The sequence below is a fragment of the Pyrus communis genome, chromosome 1 (assembly GCF_041283825.1).
Source record: "Pyrus communis isolate YQ-2024b chromosome 1, ASM4128382v1, whole genome shotgun sequence".
NCBI lineage: Eukaryota > Viridiplantae > Streptophyta > Magnoliopsida > Rosales > Rosaceae > Pyrus > Pyrus communis.
Window position 1 is genome coordinate 2492582 of NC_142565.1, and position 9532 is coordinate 2502113.

Sequence of the window (9532 nt, forward strand, 5' to 3'; positions counted from 1 at the left end):
ATCCGACGAGGATCCTCATTCCGTAAAGAGAATGAGAAAAGGGAAGTTATACTTATCTAGTATAAGCCCCATGCCCCATGCAAATATATTCCAAGGTTTAACAAACCATGCAGCTCATGCATGCAATCACTAATCTTAAATTATAGGACACTTGTTGCATTGCACGCCTTTGTAGAGCTGCACAGTCCATTAAATTCCGTTCCATTGTCTTTCATTAAGTTGTTACATGAGGACAAAGTTTTGTGCCATGCAATCACTCCTTACGCCGTGGGCATTGCCCTTCTCCTTCGTGCCTTTTAAGAGGCGCCCGAGTTCAAAACTCTTTTCTGCATTTAAGTCCTAATCATCTTTAATAATTTAGATAATCATGTAAAATATTTATCTTTTGTCAGAAAAAAAAAAAATTTAATAAAATAAAAATCACCTCTGTCCTTAGTTTGCACTTCATGATTACTTATAGGTTATCTATTTCCTTAGAATAAAAGATAAGTCTTTCATGAGTAAGGATAGAGAGACAACATACATATACCACATTGGTGTACCATTTCATAGTCCAATATGCATGCCCACTCTCTTAGGAGAGATATAGAGATTACACGAGCAATGTCAAGGGAGAAATTAATCATTCTACAATAGAAACGATCATAGTCTTTTAATTTTCTGTTGTATATTCATTTTCAATATGCATGGAGGTAATATACAGGCATTTACATAGGACTACAATAGGACTACAAAAGCTAATAATAAAAGTAATTTCCTAAAACCACACAACCAGACATTAAGACCTAGCAATGGTGAAAATTTTGAATGTGCCGTGAACACGGACCCGGTAGATTAAGAGTCATAACACATGTGGTTGAAATTTTTTTTTTCTCTCTCTAGTATCTAACCACTTGTATTATGATATTTAATGTATCAGGCCGTGTTCTCAACACATTGAAAAATATCTCTTTGCAATAAGGCTGACCGATGTAGACTTGACCAATCTTGAAATGTGTACAAATGTCACAATATCAATCAAGGAAAGATTTTGTCGTATATGAAAATATCACGTATCGTTAATCAAGTAGGTATATAGGTACAAGTAGGTATACATAATACCAATTCTAATGCAGAATAAAGAAATTAAAACAATGTAAACCATCATAGTGCACAGCCTACAGCTGCTGTCTTATGTATTTGGTTGCATCTTCCAAGCACACAATTTATTTGCATAGGGATCTCTCTTATTCATTTGACCAACCCTGTAGGCACTAAAATATTTGGAAGACTAAATTAGCTTCAAGAATTAATTCAAAACTCGGGTCAACTACATATTTCCAGCAGTTTAATTTGTTCTTGTTTTATTTAAATTTCCAGAAGTAAAGGGTACTCCAGCAATTCAAATTTCTAAGTGAAAATTTGTTTTAAGCACGGAATTACTAAATGTATATCTAGTAAGCTAAGTAGCTTGTTACGTACATGCCGGCATGGTACTTCGAATCGAAATGGCATTTCATCTGCAACTAGGGCAAGAAATATTCGTCATTTAATTATTTGATGCATGCATCCTAATTCCTTCATTATAAATATACATTATATTATTTAATATGTGTATAACGATTGAAGATATTTTAAAGAAATCAAAGTCATAATTATACGCGTTCCCAACCAATCTAAATTTCTTTGTTTAATAATTCTTTATCATAAATTTTGACCTTTCCTTACAACATCTCATGAGTTTCATTTTGATGTTGATCTGTTGCAGCAAAATATATACTTACTAATAATAATAATAAAAATAAAAATAAAGCAATGTTAAAAGTGAATAGCAAATTTATCTCAACAAAAAAATAAAAATAAAAAAATAAAATAAGTCAATGGCAAATAGCAGAAACCAAAAAGCCATTATTTTGTAAACCAATGTAAGGTCAAACTTAGTTGTCGTTATTTGCTCATCTCCATATTGAATAACTTGTTATGTTATGGGCTCAACAAATAGAATAACTTGAAGGTACCAACATAAATTTAAGAAAAAAGAATCCAAAATCTATTAAAAAAATAAAAAATTGCAAGCTGTGTGGGGATTGGAGGTAATTAATTTAAAAAACATTAACCTTTGCTTGTTGCTCATTCCTTGCATGTGACAATGTAATCATGGACAAAGTAACCTAATTAATGTGAGAATGTGAGAACAAAATCTCACACCGGTGATGGATTAAATCATTTGAGGGCTTTTAAAGAGTTGAGCTACTCCCATATACCAATTCTTTTTATGTTGGAATCCTAACTTTTTTCATGATATCAGAATAAGTTGATTCACATGTGAAGCGTCATCCAATTTGTGTTGTTTATGCGTTAAACTTAAAAATTCACCACACATGAGAGGGCGTGTGAGAATGTGAGAACAAAGTTCCACATCGGTGAGGGACCAAACTATATAAGGACTTATAAAGAATTTAACTACTTTTCATATTGCCAATTGTTTTTTATGATAGAACTCAACTTTCTTCGATTAAGGTATAAGAAATAATGGCATATGATTCCCTGTAGTTCTTAAATCCAATTTCTGTAATACTCTGTTAAGTGATTATTTCTAACAAAAAAAGGGCAACAGAGAGCGGTTGGAAAAGGAATATTAGGTCATGTTAGACTCAGTGTCTTGAAACAGACTCGGAGATGTGTGTGATTTAGGGAGTAGGATTCTCTCCTTTTTTTTTCCCTCCTCTTCCCCACCTCAATATCTTATATTAATTTTTTATAACAAGAGAAAGAAAAAATAAAAGAATGTGAGAGGAGAGGATGGAAAGACAAAATAAAAGAATGTGAGAGGAGAGGATGGAAAGACAAAATAAAAGAATGTGAGGAGAGAGGATGGAAGGGGATGAAAAGAGAAGGAAGAGAGAATTCTAGTCCGTAATTTAGGGATCAATTTGGCAAGTTGAGATGCAAGTTGTATGTTTTTATGTGGTTAAGGATATGTCTCTACATTTAGTCCCTTTATTTATTTATTTTATTTTTTAATATATCACTAAGTCAACAGGATCAGTAAGATGCTCAAGACCAGTTCTTGCATTTGCAGCCGACTGACTAGTAATTTTCAGTCCGGCCATATCAGTTGACCCTTTGAAATTTCTACTCCCAGATACATTTGCTAAGCCTAAGATCATAACAAATTTGCAGCACTTCCAGTAAAGGTTGAGATCGATAATCTGAATCAGAGTAACTCACCCCTTTTGTTATTTACTTTTTAACATAATTATTAGAATTGTTATTTTGGTTAGGTAACCTTAAAGGTACATACATAACATGGATCTTAGGAACAATAGTTAAACAGCCATCATCGTACCACAGATTAGTTGAATATGGTTATTAGCAGACTCTATAAGGTGCTGTAACAACTGAAATCTCTATATTAAAGAGTTAAATTAAAAAAAAATAAAAATCATTTTCAAGAGATTCTATAAAAGGCTCTCTATTATAATAAAATGAACAATTACTCTTTAAATTTAGAGAGCATAATTCACTTGTTAAATATTAAAAAAAAAATATAAAACTATAGCATTGACATCTATTTGTTAAAGCTAAAATGTTTCTAACTTCTCAAATATGTTTACAGCTTCTTGGCATGAAACTTTTGGTACTTCCATACTGTCATCCTCATGTTTCTTATTTAGGAAATGGAAAGGGATTCTCTTCGAATCCCTTCCTCCTAATCCATCAAATCAGAGAATCCGCGTCATTGAAAATTGATCCAACGACTGAAATTATTATAACTTTTGAAATAAGCCCTTATTTGTAGCCGTTGGATCAAATTTCAATGACACGAATTCCCTGATTTGGGGAATTAGGAGGAAGGGATCGAGAGATGATCCCTTTCCTTAGGAAATAACATCATTAATTAAGGATAAATAATTAAATAAATAATATTTTTAACTACACCTCTATTAAGTAATAACATTCCTAAAGTTATAAAAATATCTTGGTTCCAACTTTATGACTTTATAGAGGTTTTATTATAAAATATTCAAAGGTTGCTAAAATAGATAGTGTTGTTGGACATGAATATCAAACTAAGTAGCTAAAATATTTTTTTTGCCACTGTTCATTTGCTAGTTTAACAAAAATTTAAATTTTTTCTTAAAGAGATGCTCATCAATTGAAACTAGAGAATTTTTTTTTGTTGTCAGGGCGACTTTTTTGTGTTAATAATAATTGCCCATACTTTTAATGGTGCAAATAGGTAGAACTGCATAAAACTATTTAAAACCCCCTTTCTTCCAATTAAGACTTTTGTTAATGCACAAAATTATATTGACTTTAGAATGACATAAAGTGTTAAGGTTGTAACTTTTGCGAGATTGTTCAAATCACCTAGTGAATGTCATATATAAAGAGATAAAGATAGGAAAACAAACATAAGACCCTAAATTGAGCTACGTCCACGTGAGATTCTAGGAGTTTTATTATAACGTTGACATTTGTCATGTTGTGATTGGTCCATTAATTGGAGACAAACTCTTGTACACGAATCCTTCCTTTGAAGGTATGAAGTTGACAGATGCTTGATAGTTTCGAAATTAATGAAGTATGGTACAAACAACTTTCATGCAATAGAGATACACATCGCAAGCTAACACACTATAATACATGAAAGCATAAAGAATTGTTCTATGTAGGGTTTGTAGCTTGTAATGTATAAAGCTTATGTTTCAATAAAATAAAGGAAAATTTGGATCTCTACTAGAATAAATCTTCTTTGAATTTCTTTTGTATCCGATTACAAAATACAGAAGAGGGTGGGAATTTTGTTCCTAACCCAGCAATTTTGCTACTTCCTATGAAATTCAGCATTAGTTGAATTTCAGTGGAAGTGTGCCAAAAGAAACACTTATGGAGATAGAAAGTCCTCCTGTCGATAGAAATATCCTCCTAAAAAAAGAACAATCTAAACTCCTCCATCTACATGCATCCACTACTATACAGCTTAATTAGGTGACAAAAATGTAAAAATAAAAAGGGATTAAACTAAGCTAACCTAAACATGTGAGCTATAATTATCGTTTTTATTATTATTATCGTAATCTAACTCACCTAATAAACATAAACAATCTTCCTTGATTTCAGCTTTGCTTGGCTTGTCCTCCTCAACATCTTCGCTGTCACCAACTGCCACCTCAGCAGCATCAGCCCCGGTCAGCTCTTTGGCTTTCCGAGCTTCAAACTCCCAATCTGTACGACCCAAAACCACCAACATGGTCAGAGCGCAGCTGCCCTCCGCCGCCAAGAGGCCGAGCCACAGCCCCTGAAAATCAAACCCAAGAAAGAATCCCAACCCCACGGCCACCGGCATTCCGACAAGATAAAAGCACCCCAAGTTTATGTTTGCTCCGACTTTCGGCCTTGCAGTGCCTCTCAGAACTCCGCACCCCGTCGTCTGAGGGCAGTTTCCGAGCTCGCAGAGCCCGATTATCGGCAATACCATCGATGTTAGCGCTATAATGTCTTTGTCTTGTGTGAACATGCTTGCCCAAATGTTCCTCACCGTTGTTGCAAACACCAGAGCTGAAAGGCCTAGCATAAAGCTGCAGCAGAGCCCTACAATGGCTGCAAGTTTCGCTTTTTTCGGGTTGTTCGCCCCGATTTCGTTGCCGACTCTCGTGGACACACTGAAGCTTAAGGAAGAAGGAAATATGTAGATTAAAGCGGTAGTTTGAATTAAAACGCCCATTGAAGCAACGGTGGCTCTCGGATTTATTAACAACCCACAGAGCAAGATCATGATCTCATACCACCACCATTCTAAACACACAGAAATGCAGCTGGGCACCGCTAAATTTAGAAGAGTCCTCCATTCTCTGAAACAATCCATTGAAATCCCTCCCCAGGTTTTCTTGTGGACCCCAGAGACGATGATGTATACGATCACGGAAGCTACGAGGTTGAAGTTAGACCAAACCCCACTAAGAGCAACACCTTTGATTCCCAAATCGAGGTGGGAAACGAGTAAATAGTTGATGGGAATGTGGAGGATGATTGCGAGGGTTGCACACAATGTGAGAGGCAGAGTGATGGATTGACTTCTGAGGTAAATTCTCAGAGGGTGGAGAAAAGATTGAGCGAGAAGATCAGGGAGAGAACAGAGGAGGTACAACTGAGCTTCGGCGGCGATGGCTTCGTCCTGGCCGCAGATAAGGAGGATTTTCTTCATGTTCAGCCAGAGAAGAGAAATGGGTAAGGATGTAAATAGTAGGAGGAGGACCGTCCTCTGCAAAGAGAGGCCGAGTAGAGTGTTTTTTTTGGCGCCAAAAGCTTGGCCGCAGAGAGGTTCCATTCCCATGGCGAGTCCGGAGAGGATAGAGTAACCGGTGATGTTGGCGAAGCCCACGGCGAGGGAACCGCCCGCTAAGGCGAGCTCGCCGAGGCTGCCGAGGAAGAGCATGGAGATCATTGACCTTGAGTAAAGCAATAAGCCGGTGAGTATCATTGGGAAAGCTATGGCAGCTATGGAATTCGCTTCTTTTAAAGCCAAAGAAAAATGGGATCTTTTGTGGGGTTTGAACTGTGATTTATGTACTTGTTCTGGTTGGGGCGTTATGGTTTTGGATATCAATGGAGAAGTTAGGGTTTTGGGTTCCTTTGAGTCGTTGATGGAGACAAGGTAATGGTGGTCTGTATTGCCATTGCAGCAGAGAGGAGATGTCACTTTGCACATTGTAAGTTACTTTCTAGATAGAGAGAGAGAGTTGAGAGAGATTGTGGGTGTGGATTTTGAGAGGGGCGAGATTGTGGGGGTTTTATAGGGGTTAAGGCGCTTAGAATTTAGTGGTGCACTCTTTTTTTTTTTTTTGGAAGGACTAGAGTTGTGTCTTTGTGATGACCGGCCAGAAAAAAACATAGTGAGAGATGGGTGTAAAATCCACTTTGTCTCAAGAACTAAGATATATATATATATATATATATATATATATTTTTTTTTTAAATAACTTTTTTTTTGTTATTACAGGTGGCAAATCATTTATCGGAATGTTAATGGATACTTATCAAGATCCATTTCATTTGATATCACCTTTACATAGACGGGTGATTAGTTGTAGTGATAATAGTGTAAAGTAAAATTAAACTAAATGAATCTTAACAATTACCTATTAACAACCCAATTAATTGATTAATCACCTCTAATTATAAGGGGCTCAAAGCCGGAGCAAAACGTTAAACAAAGTTGTTGATAAATATACTGTCGGTTTGTTTCGTCTTCTACATTTTATCTTCAAACCTTAAATTAAAACTTTTTTGAATCTTACGAAAGGGATCAAAAACCAGAGACGGAGTTTTGCATATATATATATATATATATATATATATATATATATATATATATATAATTAGTCATTCAGATAAAGATTAACAACCGGATTAATTTAATAGAATTAGAAGTCAAAGTTCTTAACGATTTTATTTCCTGGTGGCTGGTTGGGAGGCCGTCGTAGACAGGGAGCTAGGACAAGACTTGTTGTTGGATAGTAGTCTTGGCCAGTTATACAATGGTTTCAATTTACACAATGAATCCAAAAAACCCATCAGTCTGGACCCACCATTCCTATGCTGTCTTCTTTGACACAAAGAAATTGCAGAAAACATTTTAAGTACAAGCTAGAGAAGATTAATGGGATTAATCTAACTAATACCCTTTCCCAGCCTAAAAATGGTTTGCTTCATGGATACTAGTATTTGTCTACACACTTTGTGTGTATGAACACATTTTTTTAGAAAATGAGAAGGGGAGAGGGAGAGAGAGAAAGAGAGAGAACGTGAGGGAAGCGGGAGGTTTTTGTTCTTGGTTTTTTTTTTTTTTTAAATGTTGGAGGTATTTTAACATAACCTGTAGACAAGGCTTCAATAAAAAACAGTAAAATTTGGACTTGTGAAATTATATTATTGCCCATCATTTTTTTTGTGTGATAGAAGACTAAGTAGCATTTTCACCCTCTTTTGGTTGATAAAGAAAGTTTCATTAATTAATAGAGATTACATAAACGGCTCAAACCAAGCACTTTTGGGGTTTTAACTCTTTTGTTGTTGGTCTTACGGATATGTCCAAAGAAGCCGTCATTGTTCATCCGAATTTGCAACATGAAATGGAGAAACTTACTTACCTATGCTTGGAATGCTCTATGAAAACTGTTTAAGTTAATCACGGACTATCATATACTCTATTGTTTTTATATGACAATGCATTAATTGATGTGGAATACCATCCGTGGCATTGCGGTTGCACGGAAATCATTCCGATCCGCAACTGAATTGTGAGCAATGAGTATGCATTAGTCAAATCAAGGATGTTTCAACTGCGACCATGTCTGCAGCCATGCACATTAGAAGACCAGAGTGGTCTCCATACGGAACCTTTTGATTCACCAGTTCAGTATCTAGGGCATCTTTTGTTGAAGGTACGAGACAATTGTATTTTCAACTTCTCACCGAACCCCATTTGGTTGAACTCCATCATAGGTTCACAACCCAGTGGGAAAAGTCAGCTTTTGTTGAGATTTTTTTTCTTTGATTGTCGTTTTTTAATTGTGCTTCTCTTCTGGTTAGCCGTTGAAAGTCCTTTTGCTAGAAGTGACACCATCAGAATGAAGCATTGCCAAGTGGATGGCACTATTGGTTCCACACGCTTGGCTTAGTCCGTCCCCTCTCTCTCTCTCTTACTGTTTTTAGATAAGGATAATAGTAGGGAGGATAAAAATTTAAAATTAAATATGCAATCCAAATGATGTGGTTGTTAATGATTAGATTATTACTTAAGGTTGATTAACGTGTTTATCTTATATTGATAATACATCATTTGATTTAAAAATTTGGTTTAAAATCTTGATCTTCCTAATATTACCCTTTAGAAAATTAGGTAAAACATTCGAATTGACTCCTTATGAAAAGGCACAATTATGAATCCCATTGTAAGCAAAAATTTTACAAATATCTGAAAAATAAGTGTGTTATTTTACGTATTATAATAAAGATAAAAATTATATTTTAAAAATATCTCTATTGATTAATGAAACTCTCTTTGTCTACCAAAAGAGGGTGAAAAGATTACTTAGTCTTCTATCAAACAAAAAAAAAATGATGAGCAATAATGTAATTTCATAGGTCCAAATTTTATTTTTTTATTGAAGTCTCATCTACAGGTGATGTTAAAATACCTTCAATATTAAATAAATAAATAAAACAAAACAAAACAAACCTCTCTCTCTCTCTCTCTCTCTCTCTCTCTCTCATTTTCTAAAAAAATGTGTTCATACACACAAATTGTGTAGGTAAATGCTAGTGTTAATAAATGAAAGATCAAATTCACAAATCATAATGAGGATACAATAGTAACACATATTATATTATTTGGGTATTGATCGAGAGACTAAATTTATAGAGAAAATTTGTAAACTAAATAATGTGTCATTAATAAGAATCAACATGTTTATTAACACTTAAGTAATAAACTAATCATCGGCTTTCATATCATTTAATTTTTAAAATTTTGTCTGTAAATTTA

At 34.8% G+C, this 9532-nt stretch overlaps 1 protein-coding gene across 1 annotated transcript; it reads right to left on the reverse strand.

Annotated features, from left to right (window-relative positions):
* Positions 1-4723: 4723 nt before the first annotated feature.
* On the reverse strand, positions 4724-6758 carry LOC137721418 (protein DETOXIFICATION 49). The gene has a single exon (XM_068460509.2). It carries the CDS (start codon positions 6692-6694, stop codon positions 5018-5020), a length of 1677 nt encoding a protein of 558 aa, XP_068316610.2. The 5' UTR covers positions 6695-6758; the 3' UTR covers positions 4724-5017.
* Between the last annotated feature and the right edge of the window lie 2774 nt (positions 6759-9532).

Bases quoted from the DNA above. Each gene is read 5' to 3' on its own strand.
- LOC137721418 (XM_068460509.2), bottom strand. From the start codon at position 6,694: ATGTGCAAAGTGACATCTCCTCTCTGCTGCAATGGCAATACAGACCAC.